The sequence below is a fragment of the Medicago truncatula genome, chromosome 2, assembly GCF_003473485.1.
Source record: "Medicago truncatula cultivar Jemalong A17 chromosome 2, MtrunA17r5.0-ANR, whole genome shotgun sequence".
NCBI lineage: Eukaryota > Viridiplantae > Streptophyta > Magnoliopsida > Fabales > Fabaceae > Medicago > Medicago truncatula.
Genome location: NC_053043.1, coordinates 11,764,958 through 11,792,319, shown reverse-complemented (window position 1 = coordinate 11,792,319; position 27,362 = coordinate 11,764,958). Strand labels below are relative to the sequence as shown.

Sequence of the window (27,362 nt, the reverse complement as noted above, 5' to 3'; positions counted from 1 at the left end):
CATTCAAGGACGCCGATAAAGAGATTTTGGCGAATATTCTGCAGCTTATGCCTATAACTTTATATGTGGTTTTCATAGCAGCCGAGACAATAATCAGCATGAGGAGTACTATAAACATTCACACCTAAAATATAAAAAAAATTGCACTAATAAAAACTGAAATAAACTGGGAATACAATTATGGATGTCTTTTTCGTATAAATGATGAACAATCAAAGTTTGAGGAGAAGATCTCACTCGCAATTCTCAAAAAGAAATTGTAGCAATTGATCAATGTTGGAATAACAAGAGACTTACAAGAGTATTTAAGAAATACAATCCATATTCTTAGAACTGGTCACAAAGGCCAAGTTCCCATGAGTGTGCTTACAGCATATATTCTTTTCTTTCAAAAGAAACTAATAGCAGGGAAGCAAACTTAAAATGAAATAAACTTCATGCTCCTTGGGTCCTTCCTCATCACATATTTCTTAGCTAACCTGTTCTGTAACAAGAAATGAAAAGTATAAGACACATTGAATCACTATTAATTTAATAATTATATTTTCGTAGTGTTTAAAACTATCTCTTTAAGATTGATGTAGTGTGTCTCTTCAATAGCACAATCACAAACTCACACAAAATTGATGCTCACATTCGCTTAGAAAATCAGTGGAATTCATTTTGCAACAGTATAAGAAAAACAGTAGCAGTTGATCTAAGAGTACTAAGTTTTATTTCAATCAGTGATTGACTTTGTAAAATTTTTATTAATAAACTCTTAGACACCTGCACAAGGCGTGCCTCGAGCCTAAGACAAACACGAGTACAAGACTGTCCAAGCAGTCAGTGACAACATACTTAACATCCTGTCAGCTAACTAAGACAGACACACAAATAACAACTCCACCAACAAGAAAACTCCCTCCCAAAACCAACCTCTAAATATAACACAAACACCATTCAAACAAACTGAGATGCAGGGAAAAAACACAAGGTCCTTCGAAAACCAATAATCAATATAGCAGAGAAAAAAAGACCCTGCAATTGAAAAACAAAAAACAAAGCAGCCCTGAAATCCAAGATATACCAAAGAGAAGGAGCTGAAAAAGGTGATCACACTCAGCCCCTCAACGCCCACCCACAAACCAGAACAAAAACTATGCCACTGAAAACCAAAAAGACTCGCACCTGTCCACAATATGACCTGCAAACTCTCATGCTCCCATTCATATAACCTTCTACGCCAAAGGAATGACCAACTCTAAATGTTATGTTCCCTCATTCTTACCTCACTAACTGTACCCTTCTTTTGCTCTGAAATAGAATACAACCGTGGAAAACTCTCGTTTAAAGGAACCGAACCTGTCCACACGACTAACCATAATCTAGTAAAACTCCCATTCCCCACCTTTCTGGCAAGTGATCGTGAAAACCAGTGTTCCCTTCCCGTCATATCTACTTGACTAAACTTAGGTAGGTTATTTTGTGAATCACACACTGATTAGTGATAGATTTAAAGCAAATAAGCATAAGCAATGCAATAGTTGTCCATCCTAAACAGAATAAAAATAACATTTTTTACCATTTTTTTAGGAAACAAATTTGACTCGTTTAAAGTGAGTAGAAATAATATAAAGAAAGGAAGAAATGATATTTCAATACACCTATCATTTTGTAATGCATGTCCATACAATATCAACCCTTAGTTTTTTAATCAATCGTTGATATTTCCCACTATACTCTAAAATGAATTCTTCATTTGAAAAAAGTTTGATCCTTCAAATATCTTAAATTAGGAGTACATTGAAAGGGATTCTATGTGCACTTGTATAGTGCACAAACTGAGGCTAACATCATGCATTTATTGATTTAAATACAAATTTAAAACAGAGACTAATTTAGTTTTTTAGTTAGGAAACATTCCATTTAGTAGTAAATACATCAATATCAATATTAAAAAGAGACTAATTTACATATTCATCAATCTTAAAGTGGTTTACATTTGTTTTAAAATCCAACAAAAGCAAAATAAGGTTTCAGAAGTATATTTTGTTGAGAGGGAAGCACTATCAGTCAACATGAGCATTCTAAAACCACACCAACAATATGCAATTGCAAACATCAAAGATTAAACCCCCACTCATAATTAGCTCAAGCACATAAACAAGTAGCAACTCAGTCCCAACAAAAACAAAATTAATAAAGTACCTGAACACCATAGCAAATGTTTATGGCCAGCTTTTAGTCCACGGCACAGCCTTTCACATGAAAACTTCTCCTTTCAGTAACACCTTTTATTGAATCACATACGAAATAGAGGTTATACGAAGCACTTTCCGTTTGAACTGGAGACGTAAACCTTAATGTGACATCTAACATGTTAGGTGTCCAAAGAGAAACTGATTTGAAGGCAAGCACATTGTCTTGATCATCTAATACAAAAACCCACCATTTAATTCTCCTCTTACATGGATAGTGAGGAAATTTAATCAATATTTCATTCCTTTTTCTTTTTGTTCTCAGAATCACATCAACTGTTCTCCTCTGCCTAGAAAATATCTCATCCATCCTTACATGATGCTTTATTGGAAAACTGTTATACTCCATAAAACGAGTGATATCCATCCATTCAGAAGTTGTCAGTCCCAGAAGTTCTCTCACATTTTGTCTCTCTGTAGTTTTCAGGTCATAAAAGTTTTGAATGTTGATATCATTGCATTTATCAACCAACTCCCTTGTAAAATGAGGAAGTTGCAGCAAAATAGGGTCGTCATGCCAAATCGCTTGAATCAATATTTGATTAATTTCCATGGCACGAGCATACGACAATATCCAACGCCTGTCTGATATAACTTCCATCAAGCCAATTAGGAGTTTCTCAAATAAAAGTACTACCTCTCTCCTATCCGCTTCAAGGTTCATACTTGAAATAGGAAGCCTTGAGAAGTGGGCTTGTAGTAGGGCGATAGCTTTTGTTTGTGGGTTTGTGACTCTGTTGTCAACATGGGGAAACTTTTCTTTGGCGATTAGCACTCGGATCTCATCCTCTTCTACATGTAGCCGTCTGGTGGGATGTGCTTCAAATTCTGTAGCAGACCAGAGAATTTCTAAAAGATCCCTGATATTGGAATCTAGGGTGATCCGTGTAGAAAATGCTCCAATAGTTCGATAATTGATGTAGTTATTGGATGCTATCCTTCCAAGAACGGATGAAGAAATGTTATCCCCACCCTCATCTCTAACCATCCCGCTTGTCATTAATTCATTCATGGATCTTTGAACTAACGATGAGAGGTGAGTGCCTGCATCTTCGCCAATAAATCCTGGAAAATCATAATAACTAGGATTCTTGGGGAGACGCCGACACAGGAATGATTTTTCAAGATAATCAACAGCATCTTTGAAGTTTTCAACAATTCCAGCAACTATTTCAGCATTGACTGTATCATTTAAGCAATTATGAAAATGACTCTCAATAGGTAATAAATCACGCAACAAGATATTGTAGTATCTCTTTTTATTTGGAAGGCACAGTATGAGAGCTTTTCCAACACTGTCGATCAAACGACGACCAGCTTGTCCCATCATATGGAGAATATCTGTGATAGGATAACTGGGTCCATCAAAGTCATAATATTCTGTGCCCATCAAGACCACTATATGCGCAGACAAAGATACTTCCCAACACATGGAGCTGCTTATGATGCAAATTTTAATCAGACCGGCTTCAAAGGATCGGATGACAAATTCCTGATCATTAGTGTTCAGGCCCTCATGCAAAAAGCCTACTCCTAGAGCTAAAGCGGATTTTAATTCAAGATTACTAATCTTGCAGATAGAGGCTTCAAATGCTTGATGTTGTTGTGAATTTAACTGCACCCACGACTTGGCCTGTGAAACAGAAATCATATTGAAAACTGTTCTTGATACATTCTCCCATGTAGGTACATACACAAGAATAGGTTTCCCCTTCTTTGCATGCTCTGTAATAAAACTATGAGTTATTTTGGCCATTTCCTTTAACCTAACCAAGGGATTGGCTGAACGTAAATCAGAAAATTCAACAACCTTAATGAATAATTCCAGAGGAACATGACGAGCAGTGGGGGAGAAATTGAAGAGGCTGTGGGAGGTAGCTCCAATCCACTCCCCAATATCCTTTCCATTTGTAATTGGTGCTGACAATGCCACAATGCGCATCTTTTTTCCAACCCGAGTAGAAATCTGCTTCATCCTCACAATAATACGCTCTAAAATATGACCCTCTGGACCTCCAATGAAGTGGAGGTCGTCAAGGATCAAAAGAGGAACTTGTTGAATTTGGATTATTTGTTTCCATTGGCGGGATAAAGCATCCCATATCTGCGGGGTAGTAATGATAATCTGTCCTTCTTCAAGCAGTTTCAAATCTGTCTCGTTTTCTCCGGTTAATTCAACAATCATTGAGTTGAGGCCACCCCCAAATTTTGTCTTCCATTCACGATACTGGTTTTGAGCAATAGCTCTAATAGGTGCAATATAAACTACACGCATATGCCCTTTTTGATGATTTCTCAAAATTGCAATTTCTGCACATGTGGTCTTTCCACTTCCAGTCGGAGCAGCAAGAAAAACGTTGTCATCAGACTTGTAAAGAACTTGAAAAGCATGTGTTTGTATTTTATTAAATTGCTTGAATTGATTCTGATAGAGAGCTTCGTAAGATGTATTTCCCAAGCTTGCAACAGGCAACAATGATTGCACATCAAATGCTTCAGCAGGCAAAGGATGGTATTCTTCTTCTTCAGGTAGGACTATATGTGTCAGAGGAACCGCAACAGTTATGGGTTCATGATTAAAATATGACAGAAAATTATGTATATCAAGAATGAATTCTTTTGGAAGAGGGCCATGGATTTCCACTGGGAAATTCAGTGTGGTGGTCTCACCAACATACTGTTTTTTGAGCATAAAATACTGGGAATGAACAATTTTCTTGTCAATAATGATGCTTCTGTCCTCAACAACCACGTCAATCGGCAAACATTCCAGTTCTTCAAAATTTGGAGTTATCTTGAGCTCAAACATCAAAAGAGTCCGTGTAATTGGCTTTACACCAACATCAAGGATCATTGATACAGCGTCCATTTCTTTCACCTATTAGGAATGTAAAAGCAGATAATATCATACTTCTATTGACATTTACAATCCAAATCCTATTCACATTCACAATCTAAAAACACGACAGAGTGAACTTTTAATCATGTATTGTTCAATTTCTAGCAAAGAACCCACATGTCCATTGATTCAGAAACCAAATCAGGTGATTATTTTACAAATCTATGGATTGGATATGTTTAGTGCATGTTCAACCACATTTTATGATAGTTTCACACTATATAGGCTAAACTAACCAATTCTAACAACAGTGTAACAAAAACAAAAACCCCCCAATTTCTTGAAACAAAGAAAGTTAGGGAAGAAAAAAAAAAACTGGGGTTTGATAAAAAGAGGAAAAACTGAAACAAAGTGCTAACAATATTATTCACCTTAAGAAGATAGAAAAAGAAACAAAATGCATAAGAAAACATTAAACAACAAACATAACAAGAAAAAACTTACACCAAGTTGATCAAAAGCATACACAGAGAGGAAAAATCATATTTTTACATCAAGATAGTTCTTTTATGCGTCTACTTTCTACTTCTTGAAACGGGGGGAAATTAGTTCAGATTGTGTTCAGTGTATTATCCATTGTCTTGTTTCTACTTCTTGAAGAAAAGAAAAAAAGTACAAGAAAATGAAATAAAAAAGTAACACACCTTGAGTTGATGAGTTGAAGAGAACGATGTTAGTCACAAATGGCTGAAATGAAAAAGCTTTTTGAACAAGATTAGAAGAGATGAAATTCTTCGTTGTTGTTCAGTTGTGAAGAAATGAACTTTGTGCATCCATGTAATTTTAACTTCTTGACTAAGTTTAAAAGAAAGGGCATTTGATATTGATGGTTGTACTCATATTTGTTGTAATTTTGATTTGATTTTTTATTTCCCTCTGTATGCTTTTGCCGATATGGGATAATAATAATAGAGAGAGGAACGATTTAATTTAATTTAATTTTATGTGTATAAACTCACTTTTAAAATTTATACATTGAGAAAATTTCTAGCTATTTATGTGATGTGATCAGCTAGATGGTGATCATGAAATAACACGCACCGTATAAGACAAATACTGTACACTATACTATTTTGTTGCATAATCTCTTTTTTGCTGGACAATCCCTTCAACTCCCCATGCATGTTGCATAGAGCGGAAATGTTGAGGGTTTTTGCAGTTCCCCTCCCCAAATTTCATAGGATGCGAATATCCTCGTATACATATCCTGATCAACGGATGTGAAAAGTTGAATCTCAACTCCATATTTGATAGAGTTCAGGTATCCCCTCCCCGCTACCCTTTGCATCAACTTGGATTGATCGGATTGTAACGAACCCCGTCAAACTTGGCAAGAATACCATGAAGTCGTTAGATGAACGGTACAAATGGATGCTAGTTCTTGTTCGGTGAGGTGCCAATGAAATTCCCTCTCTTATTTGAGGATTATGGATTATTGGACCGCGGGAGTCGGTCTAGAACAAATACTAATTTTACTATTTGAAATCGTTTAAACCAATCATTTCTTCAATAAGTGCACACAACATTAAAATGACGATTGAAATGAGCATGAGAGAATATGGGTGTTCAAAATCGAACCAATCCAATAGAAAAACCGCAAATTGAACCAACACAAACTGAAACCGCAAAAAACCCCCCATCTGGTTCGAATGTATTCGTATCAATTTTTTACTTGACCACATGGTTTGGTTCGGTTTGCGGTTTTGATTTTACCAACCAAACCAAACCAAACCGCAATATAAGAAAATGACAACTTTAATAAAATGACATATAGAAACTCAATGCAAACTTTAATAAAATGACATATTTTTCTCTTCTTAAGTTTCTTCTTTGTTTTTTAAAAAAAAAATGTATTTACGATACTACTTGAACTCTTAGAGAATGATAGAAAATTTAGTCTTTTGTATTTCTTACAAAATATGATTACTTTTTGTCCGCGTTTAAATTTGCTCTACGTAGTTGGGTACATTGTTGGATGAAAATAAAATTGTAATGCTGGATGAAATTTAAAATATTGTTGAAAATATGTTCTTTTTTAGCTTTTTAATTTGATTTTAATGTTGGAAACAAAAAAAAATTATTGTATAAAAAACCACACCAACCGATCCAATTCAAACCGCAATAGTTGTTTGGTTCGGATTTTATTTTAAAAGTCAACCGAACCAAATCAAACCAAACCGCCCAATTACCTTTTTCCTAACCGTGAAAAAATTGATGCCATGTGACTAGCTGGCCAGTGGTAAGGAGGATTGAAAAGGTAGTAACTAAACAGGCACCATATAAAACAAATAATATTGTACAATTTAGTAGTTTACATTTTCCTTGCACAAACAAAGTCATATATGGAGTATCTCTTTTGCTCTGTCCATTCTGAAAACTGTTTTAAAAGGAAATGGAGTGGAAAACCCAATGTGAGCAGGTCTGTGAAGCAGCAGTAATAAATCAACAAAAGGAAACGAGGGCCATTAATTAAAAGTATCATTTTACTATGGTTTACATTATTACAAGTAGATTGAACAATACTATTTATAAGTATTCTAATATTTAATTTGTATATCCTATTTTATTTTATTATCTTTATTACTGAGAAAAAATATAAGTGATTGAATGAGATTAAGATAGAATGAACCGCATGAGACAATGGATTAAAAACGAATTCAAATCCAACTCTCTCACCTTTTTTCACAACTTTTACCTAATATTACCACCAAACTCTCTTTCCTTTGTAAAAAAAAATAAGAATTACTCTATTTTCACCAAACTCAGTTAAAAAAGGTATATGTGTGCACGTTTATTGTTAAGTTGGTATGTTTAAATTCATTGTTATATGGTTAATAGGTGGAAGAAAATGTTTATATTATGTTTATTGCTAAATTGGTAGATTGAAATTCACCGCTATGAAAACTATGATTCATATGTATATTATTCAATCTTAGTTTGAACAAAATCAAGCGATTAGTTAATATATAATATTGATTAAATGTTTATATATAAGATTGAGATTGAATTGATAAAAATAAGAATATATATATAAAAGTAATCATGTTTGTATAAATACTTTTTAGACCTTCTATGTCAATACATCCATTTGAAATTCATATAAACACTTAGTCTGATGGAAAAATGAATCAATTTGTTAAAAAAAAAAAAAAAAACAAAGGACTAACTTGTTCACTTCAGTCAAGATAAATGATAATTTTAAAACTAAAAAGATTAATCAGTACAAATATTAAACTTAAAAGATCACGTGATGCATTTGGTATAATAATAATAATAATAATAATAATAATAATAATAATAATAATAATCTATCCTATATACAACAAAAGTAGATTATTTTGGGTTGACTTTAATTTTTCTCCTTTCAATTATACTCCTAAGCAAATTTGACCATAAGAATGCTATTTTGTTGGTGTCATTCAAAAATATAAAAATTTATATTATATTTGTTATATTTTTTAAAAAAATATTATATTTGTTATATTGTTGGTATCATTAAAAAAAATAATCATAATTTGTTACAATATATTGCGCACACACTCTTAGTACGTGTTCGGACTTCATAGTTTATGGAATGTAAATATGAAGAAAAAAAAATCATTTCAAGTTTCAGAATTAAACATACAAACAAACAAAAACAGCTGAATTCCTTCCCAATATTCTAAAACTTCGACTGCAAGTAATTGATGGCATTCTTGTCCAATTGAAAAGCCTTAATGAGAACTTCGCTAGCTATTTCAGGTGTAGCCCCAAACACTGCATTGCCAATAGTTATAGCTCCTGGATTCTTGCTAGTAAGAGCAGCAATGGCAACAACATTGTTGTATCCAATATTTCTTTGATAGTGAATAAGACCTATAGGTAGAAACACAAACACATCTCCCTTATGTAGAACTTTACAAAAGTGGCGGTTTTCTGGGTTTGAAGTGATGAATCCAACTTCTAATGTTCCTTCAAGAACAGTGCATATTTCGGTAGCACGAGGATGTGAGTGAGGAGAGTTAACACCCCATGGTGCTATATCAACACGAGCCATTGAGATCCCTAGTGTGTTCAATCCTCGTAGCTGAGATGCAAAGACTGGAGTCACTCTTGACCCAACAGCATTAGTAGTGTTGCCTGCTATGTGAAGGCCACTAAAAAGGAAATCATTTGCCTCAACAAGTTTTGGATCCTTGCATACTGAATTCCCTAACATTCTTACAAATGATAGAGGAAAAAATTGTTAGAATCTTAATGAATTTTCTAAGTATAAATTTTACTTATGAAGTTCTAGTAACCAACTCTTTTCTAGTAACCAACTAAAATTGTTATTTCATATTTTTGTGCTGTTTAATTATAGTAATGGTAGAGAACGCGGAAGATGTTCCGGGAGAGACAAAACCAAATTTTGTCGAATTTTTCGGTGATGTCAAACCGCCTAAGATTGAAGCGAAACCAAACATTGATGGAGTTTCCGTCCATGTTGAAGCTTCAAAATATGTTGACTCCGGTATCCTCCCACTTCAAGCCCACGAAGTTGACACGACTAGGTTTTTTTCAGACGACGTTAAGTCGAAAGATAGAGAAGAATTGCTTGAGTGGGCACGTCGTCAAGCAAATAAGGAGGGATTTACAATTGTTACACAAAGATCAAGCTTGATCAATCCAATGTTCCAACTAGTGTGTGAAAGGAGTGGAGCTCACAAAGTGCCGGAAAAAAAAAAAACCGAAGCATGCGACAACGGGCTCAAGAAAATGTGGGTGCTTGTTCATGATTAGTGGATATCAAAGTAAGCAAACAAAGGAATGAGGATTGAACATTCTTAATGGAGTTCACAACCATGTGATCGAGCCGACTTTAGAAGGACACATTCTTGCCGGTAGATTAAAGGAGGACGACAAGAAGATTGTACGTGACTTGACCAAGAGCAAGATGCTTCCAAGAAATATTTTGATACATTTGAAGACAAAAGACCACATTGCATGACAAATGTGAAGCAAGTGTACAATGAACGTCAACAAATATGGAAGGCAAATAGAGTTGACAAGAAGCCGTTGCAATATTTAATCTCGAAATTGGAGGAGCACAACTATACTTATTACTCAAGAACACAAAGTGAAATTACTACAATAGAAGATATATTTTGGGCCCATCCAACATCCGTTAAGTTGTTTAAGAATTTTCCAACGGTTTTGGTTATGGACTCCACCTACAAGATGCCAATGTTTAAGGTAGTTGGGGTCACTTCGACCGATTTGACATATTCAGTTGGGTTTGGATTTGTGACACATGAGAAAGAGGAAAACTTTGTTTGGGTTTTAAAAATGTTGCGTAAACTTCTTACGTCAAAGTTGAATATGCCTAAGGTGATTGTGACTGACAGGGATATGTCTTTGATGAAAGTGGTTGCAAATGTTTTTCCCGAAAGTTATGCAATGAATTGTTACTTTCATGTGTAAGAAAATGTTAAACATAGGTGCATATTAGATTATAAATATCCTTTGGGAAAAAAGGATGGGAAAGAGGTGAGTAATCGCAATGTTGTCAAGAAGATAATGAGAGCATGGAAAGTTATGGTTGAATCGCCCACTCAAGAGTTATATGCAAATGCATTAGTGGAGCTCCAAGATGTTTGTAGTGATTTCCCACTTTTCCTAAAGTATGCCATGACCACCTTGAATGAAGTGAAGGAGAAAATAGTTAGGGCATGGACAGACCATGTGTTGCATCTTGGTTGCAGGACCACCAACAGGGTAGAATCGGCTCATGCTTTAGTGAAGAAATATTTGGACAATAGTGTGGGTGATTTGGGTACTTGTTGGGAGAAAATACATGACATGTTGGTGCTTCAGTTCACTGCGATACAAACAACCTTTGGTCAGAGCGTTACCATGTTGGAACATAGATTCAAAGATGTCACTTTGTACTCCGGCTTAGGTGGTCATGTGTCTAGATATGCTTTGGACAATATTGCTTTGGAAGAGTCACGTTGTAGGGAAACATTGTGCATGGACAAGGAAATTTGTGGTTGTGTTCAAAGGACATCTTACTGGCTACCATGTGTATCCAAAATTGCTACTAAAATCCTTGAAGAGAAGCCAAATTTATTGGATGAGATACACCACCATTGGCATAGGTTACGTATGGGCGAAGAAAGTAATGAAGTTGGTTTTTCTGTCGATGATGAGTTGAAGGGTATTGTAGAACGTCTCATGAAACTCCCTTTCCAAATGAAGCTTGAAGTCAAAGAGGGTTTGCGGCAGTTGGCATTTCCTGAAACCACCATGATGTCTCCACCACCACGAAAGGTACCAACCAAGGGAGCCAAGAAAAAAGTGGACATTGCGAGGTCTAAAGGAAAAATTACATCGACTAGTCGAATCCCTTCTTCGTGGGAGGTTGTTGATTCTCAAAATCCGGATAGTGAACTGTCACCATCACCAACAACATCATCATATAAAAGAAAAAAATGTGCTCGTCTTGGTAAAACATCACTTTCCCCACTTCCACCACCTTCTCGGTATCCAAAGCCTGAGGCTATCCCGGTTATGAGGCATATTGATTATATGCCACACTTCATGCTTCCATTTATTGAAAAAGTGGTGGATGTTATTGGCGATGGACATTGTGGATTCCGGGCTATAGCCGAGTTCATGGGCTTGACCGGAAAAAAATCAAATCATGATTCATACACTTCTTATTCAAGAGTTGAACGATCATAGAGATGATTATGTTGAAGTATTTGTGGGTGAGGATCATTATCCCACTTTGAACCCATGGTACTCACTAAACCAATTCACTCCTATGCCCCACGGTGGGCGCCAATTGTTGTGAATTCGGACTCAAAACTCACACCAATACAAACTATGATGTGTGGAGCAAAGGAAAGTAGTAACTAATATCAAGTGAACACAAGCAATAACAACACCTAGATCTAATCTAGGAATTAAAGTGAAAAGCTCAAAACCACAAGCAAAAGATAAAGGGAGAAGAGAAACAAAACACACCAAAGATTGTTGATCCAGTTCGGTCCAACTTGACGTAATATGGGGGAGAGGTTGATCTCTCCAATCCACTATCAACGATTTCTTACAAAGGGATACAAATGGGTTACAAGAAATTAGCTTAAACAAGCTCACAAAGAACAAACCTAATTTCTACCCATTTTCCCAATCTCACAAATGAACAAGACACTCAATGATTTTCACTCACCCAAGGTGTTTACAATGTTTCCCAACCCAAGAGAACTATAATCAAAGACCCTCAACCCTAAAGTTACCTCCTTTGATTTCCCAAGTTTTCCTCTCTTGAAGTTCTCTCTCTTCTCTCCTTTAAAAAATGAGTTGAAACACTTAAATAGTACACAATGACAGACAAATCGCACCACGCCACCCAAAATCGTGTCACGATTGATGAGTACGATCCAAGGTACGACAACCTTATCAATAAATCGTGTCACGCCTGCACAAATCCCACCACGATTTTCCTTCGACAGAAACCATACGTTATGCCGACAAAATCGTGTCATGCCATTCATAATCGTGTCATGATTATGAGTTTTCTCAGAATCTCAAATTTAAAGCATGCACAACAAAAATGTTGGTTGCATGCCCACAATCACAAATATGCCGTCCTAACTTAAAAATGAAATGATCATCTTTAAACTTCAAAATAGAGAGAAATGGTCATCTTGTGAAATGGTAATAAGAATCAATAAGCTAAAGTTATGTGCTGCCATCCGGCTAGTCCTTCACTAAATAATCTTAATTGTTTAATTTAGTTCATCAATATCCAACACTTCTCCCCTAAAAACAAAGACTTTTATATGTATTTAGTCCTTGGAAACATGGGTCATTTAAAAAATGGTCTTTGTATTCTTTAATCCTAGCAATTTGTCCTGCCAAAATTTAATCACTTAAAAATTGGTCCATCGGCCAAGTTAATTATTGCCATGTCATTGTAATTACAAACATGAAATTACAAAAATACCCATGTAATTAGTGACGTGGCAGTGATTAAGTGGGGAGATGGACGAAATTTTAAGTGATTAAATTTTGGCAGGACAAAATGCCGGGATTAAAGAATACAGGGATCAATTTTTAAATGACCCCTATTTCCAAGGACTAAACACATATAAAACCCAAAAAAAAAATTCCAACGGTTTCATTCATCAAGAACATTTGAAAAAATGAATGTGAGTAAACAATAAAATAAGAGTAGTTTGGACTTGGCTTTACCATTCGATTTTCATTCCTCAAGTCAAGAATTCTTGGACCACATCCTCTGCTTGGAAGGAGAGCATAAACCATCTTACCCGAAAACCTCAAAACTCAGAAACCATGAGTCATTTGGGAATATTTTTTTGTCGAAAACACCGAATCATCCTTCGTCGTGAACGGATCCATAATTCTCTTACCAATGCCACAAAAGACAGACTTATTGATCTCAAGAAACCTCTTTGGGAGGAATACTCTCTTATCGCGCTCCAAGAGGAAGTTGAGAGGCGTCAAACTTCAGTTAAATTACATGGCACTTGTTAACTTGTTTTGCAAGTAATCTAGAGAACCACCCCCGATTTCATGTAAATAGTTAATATTTATACATAGTCTAGATCAGCTATTATCACCTATTTCCTTTTGATTTTTTAGGTCCTTGATGAGAAATTGAAAAAGACCTAAGCGTCTAAATTATATCATATTCGCTAGGACCAAAGCGAGACAAATTAGAGAGTTTTGTTGGGCAGGAATATTTGTTAAGCAAGTTGGGAGTGAATATGAATAGAAAGTTCAGATTTATAAGATTGGAAGATTTGTTGGGCGAGATGGAGCGAGATCAAAAGAAGTATTCGAGAAAAGTTCCAGGGAGAATCAAGAGAAGATTCGCTAGGCGAGCAACAATCGGCCTAGAGAATCAAGAATGTGTTAGTGACCATTTGGATGGGTTGTTTTTTCCCCTCCATCTGAAGAAACCTCAGATTTGCTATGTGAGCATATTTTTCTATGTGAATCTACAATTTTCTGACTGGTATACAAATAGATGTCAAAATAGTTGTGGCATGTAAAAAACCCTAGTCCCTACAATTTTCTACGTAAGAAACACATCGTCTCTATCAAAAACCCAAAAACTACCACATAGTATAATCCATACCAGCAAGAAACAACTCCCAAAAACACATTTTGATGCAAAACTAAAGATAGGTTCCATCTGGTGATCTTCGGGGAAGACCTTACTTCAACTCCGGTGATAGTTCCTCTTTTCCCATGTGCCTTGGATCCAATTTTGACACCTTCTCATACAATTAATAAATTAGTCGATATTGTAGCCCTTAATAAAAAAATGGATTAATAAAGTTTTTAGTCCCTATAAATATCACAGTTTTATTTTTAGTTCTTACAAAATAAAATCACACTTTTTAGTCCCTGTGACATTTTCCTTAAGTATTTTAGGGACTAAAAATGTTGATGGAAAAATTTTATAAGGACTAAAAATGCTGATGGAAAATTTTATAGGTACCAAAAATGTTGATGAAAAAGTTTATAGGAACTAAAAAGTGTGATTTTATTTTGTAGAAATTAAAAATAAAATTTTGAATATTTATAGGGATCATTTACTTAATTAATCTAAAAAATATTAGTATCTTAAGTTAAATATATTACTCACATAAAAAAAATAGAGTAAAACATTGTGTGTAGTTATACTAACTCACCTTTTCTTTCAGAAGTTCATTTTCAAGCCGAAGTTATTTCAAATGTGAATCACGGCATGCTTGGCAAAATGTATTCTCCTGTCTCTCCATCATTTCCATTTTCTCTTCCGAAAGCATTTCAATTTCACCTCGAAGAGCAGCGTTAACTGCTATTGGGATAGCATTCTTGAGATCATAACATATACAAGAAGTGATTAGTATGTTATATCAATTAGTGGCTTGTAAAAATAATTGAATGGAGATTTTGTTCAAACCAAAAGAATATTTTTATTATAAGAAACAATTGACTTTTTAGATTTATTGAATAATTAATATAACTCGTTATAAATATAGACTAGATACATCACTTACACAATAAATTTATAAAGTCAATTGTTTCTTATAATAAGGATCGAATATTTATATGTCCCAAAAGACAATTGATATTCTTATCTAATGAATTGATTCGATCACAATCTCATTTTATTGGTGAAACTCATTGATATCACAGCCTTTAAAGTCAAAGCTTAACCAAATACTGCAAACATGATTAATTCGATCAACCTTTAAAAAAATGATTAATTCGGTCTAGCACAAATATGCCGTCCTAACAAAAAAATGAAATGGTCATCTTATGAAATGGTGACTGTAAGAATTACAGTAATAAGTTAATGTGATGTACTGTCATTCGGCTAGTCACTAAATAATCTTAATTGATTAATTTAGCTTATCAACATTACACACTTCCATTTGTCAAGAACATTAAAAAAAAAAAAAAAAAAAAAAAAACGTGTGAACAATAAAATGAATAGTTTGGATTCATATTGTCAGTGACTTTCTATTTTATATTTGAGCTAACGTTCGCATCCAAAAGAACGGTAGCAAACTTTCATTCTTTCTTTTTTTATGAAAATAAAATTGTAGTTTTTTAGAGGATTACCAAACCGTTTGAAAGTGTAAAATTTGAACGGGGGTATTTTTGTTAAATACGAGGGTGCACGAGAAGTTGGTAGAATTGGAAAACACAAAAAAAATTGATATACATGCTTTACTAATAGTATAGATATAATTAGAGCTGTTAAAATGGGTCAGACCTATCGGGCCGGCCTATCTGCCCTCTATTTTTGTGTGGGTCGGGCTGTTAAAAAAGAACAAAAAAAAAACGACACTATATGTTTGGGCCAGCCCATCGGGCCTGTATTTTACATGGGTCGTCCTGGGCTGGGTCACTAATCTTCTGGGCCAGCCCTATAAGAATGTTCTGGGGGCACTCGTTAACATTTCCCAAAAAAAAAATATAGTTTATAAAATAGTTTTATTATGTCAGATTGAATTTTATCGTCTTTAAAGTTGCACTTTGTGAGTTACGATAAATACTCTATACTTTTGCATTGAAGTTTTTATGCTACTTATCCATTATGGATGTTGATTTAATAGATGTTTTATATATCATTTCACTAAGTTTACGAACACAATGATTTTTATTTTATTTTTTTAATAACAAACACAATGATTTATTTGATGGATAATAATTTATATATTGTTCATTGCATTTTTTATAAAAATAAAAATAAAAATAATATTCCCTCCGATCTTATAATTATATTCAATATATTCTAGAGATTGAGGGATATTCCCTCCGGTATTTTTTATAAAAAACAAAGTGGTCAACAAAATTTAATGTTTTTGGTCCACATTATGAACCAAATATATCAACTTTAGTTGACCAAGTTGTCTTTATAAAAAGGATTAGAGCGAGTGTATTACAGTTTTTTTAATTATAAAATTAACCTTTTTTGATGGCCAAAGTCGTGGTTAAAGTTTTATTTTAAGGAAAAAATTGTCATTTTGTGGTTGCCACATCCGCCGACAAGTAATAAGTGACAGACAAAACTACCTGAATGTGTCTAACAAAATCTTAACTATCACCTCTTAGCTACTAAATGTGAAGTTGTTAACTTACACCTACTTATTTTTTTGGGAGTATTTTACCAATATTACATAAGCTAGATTCAAGTGAAGATAACTCAATTTCACAAATTGATGAGACTTATAAAAAGACAACTAGAAGCGATTATACTTTTCCAAAAAGTTAGTTAGATTTAGTTACTTGTTATGTAAGTCACTCTATCCTATAACAGACATAGCTTAGCTTATGACGATGACTACCTATTTACTAGATCATTGAATGAAGTAAGGAAAATCACTTTACTCCTATCATGCATTTGAGCTCTCAATTTTTCTAATTTGCATATTCATAATACGGTATCTGTCCTATTTGTTTCTAGTGAATTCCATTCCAGCACTTTCTTGGATTTCATTCTTGATTCTTGCACTTTCTCTACATCATGCTATTATCAGTGATATCTCCACCTCCAACTTCTAATTGTTACTTTGCTATCAACAGTCTTAAGCAAGGTTTGAAATTTGTGTTAGATTACTTTACTAAGATGAAATGAATTTCGGAGGAACTTAATACTCATCGACCAATGCCTATTTGCACTTGTGTTCATCAAAGTCGATGTGAATCAATGTGTTTTGTCCGTGATTCTACAAAGTCGTGTAATGGATACTGTTGGTGTATGCTTTAGGAAGCATGGATTTCCTCTTAATTCTGGAAAAACAAATACATCTGCTAGTGTATTGCTCATGAGGAGTACACTCAATTCCAAAAAAGTTGTGAAAATTCACCACTATCCTGGATGATACATGCAGCTATATCGTGAATATGAAATATGAAATTAAAATACCAAAGCAAGTATTTTCATAATAGTAGAGACTCGTGATAGATAAAGTTAATGTTGACAAAAATACATGCACATGTCATAGGTGAAAGAAACTGTAAGCTTCCATTTTGTTTTTACAAGTACATAGAAAATATTTGTAACTTCACCACACATCAAACTCGATCTATTTTTACCTGTTGCCATCAACTGTGACTTCAACATAGCGTTGAACAGAGAATGAGGTTAGAAAGTTAAGAAGTGAGAGAATCACTTATTCATTCATTTCCACACCATTATTGGTAGGGTAATATAAAGTTGTAGAAGATAAACAACAACCAACAGTAACACAACATTACTGAACAATGACTCTTGTAATGCTTCTTTATCTGCTTTGAAATTATGTCAAACTCATAGAAATTAACCTTTTTTGGAATATACTTAAGAGTGTGTTTGGATGGAGGAATGTTTTGAGGGAATTCAACTACTTTGAGGTGAATTCAAACAATAGAATTCACCTTGAATTCCCTCAAAACATTACATTCCCTCAAAACATTCCCCCATCCAAACACATTCTTAGTTTCTCCTAGAGTTAGAATGAGGTTGTGTTTATTTCTAGATGAAGTAAGATTCCACACATGTTTAAAGGGATATGCTCTGATGAAAATGAATGAAGATTGGAAGGAATACGATTTAACGGCAATGAAGGGAGAGTGTGTGAGTAAAGGTCTAAACAAGACCGTAGTATAAACATAAACATGTCTAGAAGTAACAGCAGTAGTTTCCAAAATCATAATATAGAATAACCATAAGCATATATAGAAAGATATATATAATAACGAGTTGTTGTTAAACATTGTAACCAATTAGATAGAGGCATAATCAAGTTAAATAATTTGTTGGAATAACAATAATAGAGTTACAACAGACATAAATAATCAAACTACGGTAGTGTTAACTCCTCCTTCCTGCAATGGAATTGGTTCTTCTTTACCTGCAAGCAACATGGTAACAAAGAATCAATAATAATAAATTAGGTTAGCAGATTCAATTCAGAAATAAAAAAATAAAAAACAGAAATCCATTCCGCAGAAAGATCTAAGCGTATAAAAGGAAAGTCAAAGATCTGTTCATATTCATGAAAGGAAGTTTCTAACACTTGTCCTTCCTTGGATGTATTGTGAATCCAAATGCCAAAAAGACTATCATATTAAGTTTTTCAATTTTATTATTCTGTGACCCAACCCTGTATTACAACCCGTCATAGCCCGAACACAATGGGTTTGGTCTGCCCTAATCAAAAGAAGAACATTGACAAAAAATATGGGATACAACAGGGACATAACTGAAACAGGAATTGGGTTAACCCTCGAGTTACTCGTCCAGACGCAATTTAATTTGATGACAAATAGTTATTTTTAATATTATTTTACAAGCTCTTTCAGACTAGGTTTATCATGCATTGACTCTTTTTCTTCTAAAATAGTCACTTTCTATTTTGAAAGTCAACCTAGGGTTTACTTCGCACGCCGCCACTCCTCTCCACCTCAGGACTCGGTCTCATGTCATCATGGCTTCTTCAATTCAACCTCACACCATCACAAACCATTGTTTGTTATGCATTGTTTATTTTGTTCATATAGAATACAAACAATTAATTAATACTTTTGCTGAGCTATGATGTAGGGAAAAAAACATTCAAGGACACAATCAATCTAATTTTATTGTTGCCATTATAACTGTGACAGACTTCAACACAGCGATGCACAGAAACTTAGAACAAAATCATAAGTATAACTGAAAATTTAATAAAATTGGTAAAGGTTATCAGTTTTTACATACAAAAACATGATTAATTTCAGGGTCAAAATCATAAGTAACAACAACAACAACAAGAATAATAATAATAAATTAGGTTAACAGATTCAATTCAGAATTACCGTGAGGAGAAGAAGAAGAAGACACATTGTCATCATGGAAATCGGTTAAAAGCTTAGAAATTGAGAGGAGCTGATCAAAGACATGGTCAGAGATAGGGTTGAGAATCAAGTCAATGTGCTTCCTCTTATTCCACGGATATTTAGAACCGGTCTCGTTTTTGAGAATTTCAACGATTATATAGGCGACAAACCCGAGGGTAGAGAGTGGCTGACCGGCAAGTGGCTGGCGGATGAGGTTAAGAAATTCGTCATAGGCAGCACGGGTTTCGTCAGTCTTAGGCTGGTAGAAGACTTCTTCATAGTTACCGAGATACTCCTCCTGCTTCGGGCGTTGACACACATGATTTGCTTTGAATTCGGTTTTCTTAATTTCGCTGTAGTTTGGTGTGTACTTGAAACTCAATGATTTCGACTTACGAGCATCTTCTTTCATCTTTCACAAATTCAATTCACCAATAACCCTAATTCAACAGATTGTATTCTCTCTCTCTCTTGCCTACTTTACTTTATATAGAGAGAGAGAGCATAATTGTGTTTTGGGCTTCAATTAAGAGCCCAATTCTCTACTATTTAGAAATTTGCTGTTCACACTTGTTGAAAGGCCGTAAAACACCAATAAAAAACGTAAATTCGTAGAACATCACTTGATCAAATGTTTGAATGAGTTATTCATTGATTGTTTATTTTTTTTATGGTGTAGATTTGAAAAAATGGCTGATTTGTACAATGTTTGCATACGCTTCAACGGTGGAAATCCTCAAATGTTCAAGGTTCGGTACATTAATGTCATTGTTAAAAGATCTCAATGATCAACTGCATGAGATCAACCATGGACTCAACCCCGGAGACACAAGGAGGGTGGAATACATTTGGTATGAACGTCCAACGTTGGACGATGGGAGAATAACGTTTAATCAGCTAGAATTAAAGAACGACGACGACGTGATGAACATGTTCTCGATTTTTTTTGCACCACATCATGTTCCCGTGGATCGATATGTTTCTCACGTTACTTAGATCAACTGAAGATATTCTCAACAGTTTGATTCTGCCATAAGATTATGATTAGATACCATCATTATTATGTACTGTCTTTATAAAAAGTTGATAGGATGTGAGTATCCTCGTATACATCCTGATCAACGGATGTGAAAAGTTGAATCTCGAATCCATATTCGATAGAGTTCAAGTATCCCCTCCCCGCTACCCATTGCATCAACTTGGATTGATCGGATTGTAACGAACCCCGTCAAACTTGGCAAGAATACCATGAAGTCGTTAGATGAACGGTCCAAATGGATGTTAGTTCTTGTTCGATGATGTGCCAGTGAAATTCTCTCTCTTATTTGAGGATTATGGATTATTGGACCGCGGGAGTCGGTCTAGAACAAATACATTTTATTATTTGAAATCATTTAAACCAATTATTTTTTCAATAAGTGCACACAACATTAAAACGAATATTGAAATGAGCATGAGAGAATATGGGTGTTCAAAACCGAACCAGTCCAATAGAAAAACCGCAAACCGAACCAACGCAAACCGAACCAACGCAAACCAACGCAAACCGAACCAACGCAAACCGAAACCGCAAAAAATCCCCATCGGGTTTGAATGTATTCGTATCAATTTTTTACGCGACCGCATGGTTTGGTTTGGTTTGCGGTTTTGATTTTACCAACCAAACCAAACCAAACCGCAATATAAGAAAATGACAACTTTAATAAAATGACATATAGAAACTCAATGCAAACTTTAATAAAATGACATATTTTTCTCTCCTTAAGTTTCTTCTTTGTTTTTTCTTTCAAAAATGTATTTACGTACTACTTGAACTCTTAGAGAATGATAGAAAATTTAATCTTTTGTATTTCTTACAAAATATGATTACTTTTTGTCCGCGTTTAAATTTGCTCTACGTAGTTGGATACATTGTTGGATGAAAATAAAATTGTAATGCTGGATGAAATTTAAAACATTGTTGAAAATATGTTCTTTTTTAGTTTTTTAATTTGATTTTAATGTTGGAAACAAAAAAAAATTATTGTATAAAAAACCACACCAACCGATCCAATTCAAACCGCAATAGTTTGGTTTGGTTTGGATTTTATTTTAAAAGTCAACCGAACCAAACCAAACCGCCCAATTACCTTTTTCCTAACCAGCTGGCTAGTGGTAAGGAGGATTGAAAAGGTAGTAACTAAACAGGCACCATATAAAACAAATAATATTGTACAATTTAGTAGTTTACATTTTCCTTGCACAAACAAAGTCATATATGGAGTATCTCTTTTGCTCTGTCCATTCTGAAAACTGTTTTAAAAGGAAATGGAGTGGAAAACCCAATGTGAGCAGGTCTGTGAAGCAGCAGTAATAAATCAACAAAAGGAAACGAGGGCCATTAATTAAAAGTATCATTTTACTATGGTTTACATTATTACAAGTAGATTTTTTTTTTTTTTGAGCAAAATTATTACAAGTAGATTGAACAATACTATTTAGAGCACAAATATCGGCAGTGGTATTGCCAACGTGTTCCTTTGTGTGTCAGTTTGGATACTGCTTGGACACTGCTAATTGATGAAAAATACTTGGGTGACATAGAGTTGGGTGACATTGGTGATATTGTGGTGGTGGAAATTGTTTACTACGGTGCCATTCTCTTCCTTTTTCACCTTTTATCAATATTTTATTAGTTTAAAATATAAAATTGAAGTATATTGTAAGATTAGTGGGACCTATTTTAGAGTTTTGGAGAGTGGTATGAATATTTAGAAAAAGATGAATGCTAACAACATTCTCTTTTGAGCACTCTCTCTAGCACTCATTCTTTTATTGGGTGAAATCAATATATGTTTCACCACTTTATATGAGTTTCATTTTCAAAGAGTAAGTCCTACATGAATTTCACCCAATAAAAAAGTAAGTGCTAGAGAGAGTACTCAAAAGAGAGTGTTGCTAGCATTCCTCTTAGAAAAATGTAGTTGAATGGTTTAAATAATTGGAAAGTGTGAAGTAATATAAAATATTATATGGGACCCATTTATACTACTCATATGGATGGCATGGATGTGGGTGCTCTTATAAGTATTCTAATATTTAATTTGTATATCCTATTTTATTTTATTATCTTTATTACTGGGAAAACATATAAGTGAATGAATGAGATTAAGATAGACTGAACCGCATGAGACAATGGATTAAAAAAGAATTCAAATCCAACTCTCTCACCTTTTTTCACAACTTTTACCTAATATTACCACCAAACTCTCTTTCCTTTGTAAAAATAAAATAATAATTACTCTATTTTCACCAAACTCTGTTAAAAAAGGTATATGTGTGCACGTTTATTGTTAAGTTGGTATGTTTAAATTCATTGTTATATGGTTAATAGGTGGAAGAAAATGTTTATATTATGTTTATTGCTAAATTGGTAGATTGAAATTCACCGCTGTGAAAACTATGATTCATATGTATATTATTCAATCTTAGTTTGAACAAAATCGAGCAATTAGTTAATATATAATATTGATTAAATATTTATATATAAGATTGAGATTGAATTGATATATGTATATAGAGGGTGTATCAAGTGAGAGTGCTTTTATTATGAGAGGTGAGAGGAGTAAATCACAGCCCTTGGATCAATCATTACCATGATATTTAATTTTTATTAATGTAGGTAATCATTCACACCTTCATCACCTTATTTCTCTCGCGTTCTTATTAATCTTGTTTTCTCAGATTTCATCCATGATGCCCCCACTACACATCTATCTTTCTACTTGAAATCGATTGGTTTCTCTTCATTTTCATTTGAATTGCTTTGTTCCCCTGTTTTAAATCCTTATTTAATTTTTACATTGTAATTGCTTTGTTCCCATGTGCTCTTCTCCTCATGTGTAATTGACCTAAAATAACAATTCTTCTTTAACATAAAACACCAAAAATTGGTTATTATTATTCTTTTGAACAAGAAAAAGGTTATATTTCTGAACAACGAATTGCCTCCTACGAGTGTTGCTGTTCTTACTTCCCCAGAATTATGATTTCCAGTTTTGTACCATTTATGCAGCTATAAGAATCGTTGTTGTTGTTGTTGTTGTTGTCAATCTCTTCCCAAACAAAAATCAAATTAAAACATAAACTTTTTTTTTTCCCCAAAGCTTCGATATTCAACAATGGAGGCTTTCTATTCATGCTTTTCAATCGAACAAATCTCTTCTTTGAAATAACATTGAATTCTCTTATTTCACTTTTTTTTTTCTTTTTAATTTCATAAATTAATTTAATTTCTTATAAAGTAAGTTGAAAAGTTAGAATCCAAAGGTAGAATAAAAAAGTTTTCAAATCTGGAAATCTTAAGAAGAAGAAGAGGAAATTTGTATGAGGCAAAAGAAACCAAAACAGTACGAAGAAGAAGAAGGAGAAAACGAAGCCACACTTGAGAAGAATGGGAGATTAATCACATGGTTTTAGTATATTTTAAAGCTGAAAGCATCTTAGCCATTGGATTTAATCGGATGGTTGCTAATTACTCCTCTCATCTCCCACTATAACAAGTCCTCTCACTTGATATGCCCTATATATATATATATATGAGTAATTAGCAACCATCCGGTTAAATCCAATGGCTAAGATGCTTTCAGCTTTAAAATATACTAAAACCATGTGATTAATCTCCCATTCTTCTCAAGCGTGGCTTCGTTTTCTCCTTCTTCTTCTTCGTACTGTTTTGGTTTCTTTTGCCTCATACAAATTTCCTCTTCTTCTTCTAAAGATTTCCAGATTTGAAAACTTTTTTATTCTACCTTTGGATTCTAACTTTTCAACTTACTTTATAAGAAATTAAATTAATTTATGAAATTAAAAAGAAAAAAAAAGTGAAATAAGAGAATTCAATGTTATTTCAAAGAAGAGATTTGTTCGATTGAAAAGCATGAATAGCAAGCCTCCATTGTTGAATATCGAAGCTTTGGGGTTGATTTTTTTAAAAAAAAGTTTATGTTTTAATTTGATTTTTGTTTGGGAAGAGATTGACAACAACAACAACAACGATTCTTATAGCTGCATAAATGGTACAAAACTGGAAATCATAATCCTGGGGAAGTAAGAACAGCAACTCTCGTAGGAGGCAATTCGTTGTTCAAAAATATAACCCTTTTCTTGTTCAAAAGAATAATAATAATAATAATAATAATAACCAATTTTTGGTGTTTTTTGTTAAAGAAGAATTGTTATTTTACGTCAATTACACATGAGGAGAAGAGCACATGGGAACAAAGCAATTACAATGTAAAAATTAAATAAGGATTTAGAACAGGGGAACAAAGCAATTCAAATGAAAATGAAGAGAAACCAATCGATTTCAAGTAGAAAGATAGATGTGTAGTGGGGGCATCATGGATGAAATCTGAGAAAACAAGATTAATAAGAACGCGAGAGAAATAAGGGGATGAAGGTGTGAATGATTACCTACATTAATAAAAATTAAATATCATGGTAATGATTGATCCAAGGGCTGTGATTTACTCCTCTCACCTCTCATAATAAAAACACTCTCACTTGATACACCCTCTATATATATATATATATATATATATATATAAAAGTAATCATGTGTGTATCATAAATACTTTTTGGATCTTCTACGTCAATACATCCATTTGAAATGGTCATGTAAACACTTAGTCTGATGGAAAAATGAATCAATTTGTTTTAAAAAAAAAAAAGACTAACTTGTTCACTTCGATCAAGATAAATGATAATTTTAAAACTAAAAAGATTAATCGGTACAAATATTAAACTTAAAAGATCACGTGATGCATTTGGTATACTAATAATAATAATAATAATAATCTATCCTATATACAACGAAAGTAGATTGTTTTGGGCTGACTTTTTCTCCTTTCAATTATACTCCTAAGCAAATTTGACCATAAGAATGCTATTTGATTGGTGTCATTCAAAAATATAAAAATTTATATTATATTTGTTATATTTTTTTTGAAAAATATTATATTTGTTATATTGTTTGTATCATTAAAAAAAATAATCATAATTTGTTACAATATATTGCACACACTATTAGTACGTGTTCGGACTTCATAGTTTATGGAATGTAAATATGAACAAAAAAATCATTTCAAGTTTCAGAATTTTTCTCCTATTTAGAGGATGGAATAGTAAAATGAAATAATCGATACTTGGAAAGAGAACAACAACAAAATCTGAAATCCAAACCCAGAAAACCGCCACTTTAGTTGGTTACTAGAAAAGAGTTGGTTACTGGAACTTCATAAGTAAAATTTATACTTAGAAAATTCATTAAGATTCTAACAATTTTTTCCTCTATCATTTGTGACAATGTTAGGGAATTCAGTATGCAAGGATCCAAAACTTGTTGAGGCAAATGATTTCCTTTTTAGTGGCCTTCACATAGCAGGCAACACTACTAATGTTGTTGGGTCAAGAGTGACTCCAGTCTTTGCATCTCAGCTACGAGGATTGAACACACTAGGGATCTCAATGGCTTGTGTTGATATAGCACCATGGGGTGTTAACTCTCCTCACTCACATCCTCGTGCTACCGAAATATGCACTGTTCTTGAAGGAACATTAGAAGTTGGATTCATCACTTCAAACCCAGAAAACCGCCACTTTTGTAAAGTTCTACATAAGGGAGATGTGTTTGTGTTTCTTCCTATAGGTCTCATTCACTATCAAAGAAATATTGGATACAACAATGTTGTTGCCATTGCTGCTCTTAGTAGCCAGAATCCAGGAGCTATAACTATTGGCAATGCAGTGTTTGGGGCTACACCTGAAATAGCTAGCGAAGTTCTCATTATGGCTTTTCAATTGGACAAGAATGCCATCAATTACTTGCAGTCGAAGTTTTAAAATATTGGGAGGGAATTCAACTGTTTTTGTTTGTTTGTATGTTTCATTTGTTTGTTTGTATGTTTCTATGGTACTTTAGTATCATCCATTTGATTCATTCCTATAAGTGTGTATCTTTTTTTTTTTCTTCCTATAAAATTGATTAAAGATTTGAAACGTTTCCATTTGTTTGTAGTTGTTCTCATTTTCATATTTTCTTGTAGTTCTCTTTCCAAGCATCGATTATTTCATTTCACCGTTCCTTCATCTAAATAGCAAAAAGTTTCAAAAACTTGAATTGATTTTTTTCATATTTACATGTCATAAATTATGAAGCGCGAGCATGTACTAAGAGTGTGGTTTCCGTGTGTTACAGAATATTTTTATTACTTTAAAATTAGGCTTCCCACAAAAACTTAGATTTTCTGACAAGAAACGAATTAATTATGAATTTTCAAATCGTCAAAAGCTTAAAAACCAAAACAATGAAAACCTCAACTTAGAAATTGTAACGTCCACTTTCGTTAATCGTTTATTTAATCGAGTTTAGGCGATTATATTATATTTATATAATATATGCATGATTTTAGTATGATTTGAATGATTTACTAATATCTTGATGGTTTGGTTGATATTGTAATAAGTTATGAGTTTTGGAAGATTTGATAAGATTAAGGGACTTATTTTATTGTTAAATAAAATAAAGATTTGAAAATAATATAAAATATTTAGTTAAGGGTTGTTTTGAGATTTTAGAGAGTTTTGGGGGAGAAAGTGAAATAAGATAAGTTATTAGGAAGAAATATAAATAAGAGAAGACCTAATTGTTGGAAAAACTATTGTACGTGAAAACTTTTGGAAAAGGCAGAAAAAGCTTAGCAGGGAGAAGATCAAAGAGAGAGCTGCGATTTCTTCATAACCAGGTAAGGGTGAGACTAATAACTCAGTAATGGTAATTGATTGTAATTCTGATGATTAGTTAACAAGAATTGGGATTGAATTGGAGAAAA

At 33.6% G+C, this 27,362-nt stretch overlaps 4 protein-coding genes across 4 annotated transcripts; 1 reads left to right on the top strand and 3 right to left on the bottom strand.

Moving 5' to 3' along the window:
- Positions 1–2,223: 2,223 nt before the first annotated feature.
- On the bottom strand, positions 2,224–5,109 carry LOC25486314 (DExH-box ATP-dependent RNA helicase DExH12). The gene has a single exon (XM_013607576.1). It carries the CDS (start codon positions 5,107–5,109, stop codon positions 2,224–2,226), a length of 2,886 nt encoding a protein of 961 aa, XP_013463030.1.
- Positions 5,110–8,800: 3,691 nt separating this feature from the next.
- LOC25486313 (putative germin-like protein 2-2) lies at positions 8,801–9,337 on the bottom strand. Its single transcript, XM_013607575.1, has one exon. The coding sequence runs from the start codon at positions 9,335–9,337 to the stop codon at positions 8,801–8,803; it is 537 nt and encodes a 178-aa protein (XP_013463029.1).
- Positions 9,338–18,328: 8,991 nt separating this feature from the next.
- On the bottom strand, positions 18,329–19,968 carry LOC25486311 (DExH-box ATP-dependent RNA helicase DExH12). Its single transcript, XM_013607573.3, has 2 exons — positions 19,471–19,968; positions 18,329–18,524 (listed from the first exon to the last, which is right to left on the bottom strand). Exons 1-2 carry the CDS (start codon positions 19,901–19,903, stop codon positions 18,469–18,471), a joined length of 489 nt encoding a protein of 162 aa, XP_013463027.1. The 5' UTR covers positions 19,904–19,968; the 3' UTR covers positions 18,329–18,468.
- Positions 19,969–25,836: 5,868 nt separating this feature from the next.
- LOC25486310 (putative germin-like protein 2-2) lies at positions 25,837–26,373 on the top strand. The gene has a single exon (XM_013607572.1). The coding sequence runs from the start codon at positions 25,837–25,839 to the stop codon at positions 26,371–26,373; it is 537 nt and encodes a 178-aa protein (XP_013463026.1).
- Positions 26,374–27,362: the final 989 nt, after the last annotated feature.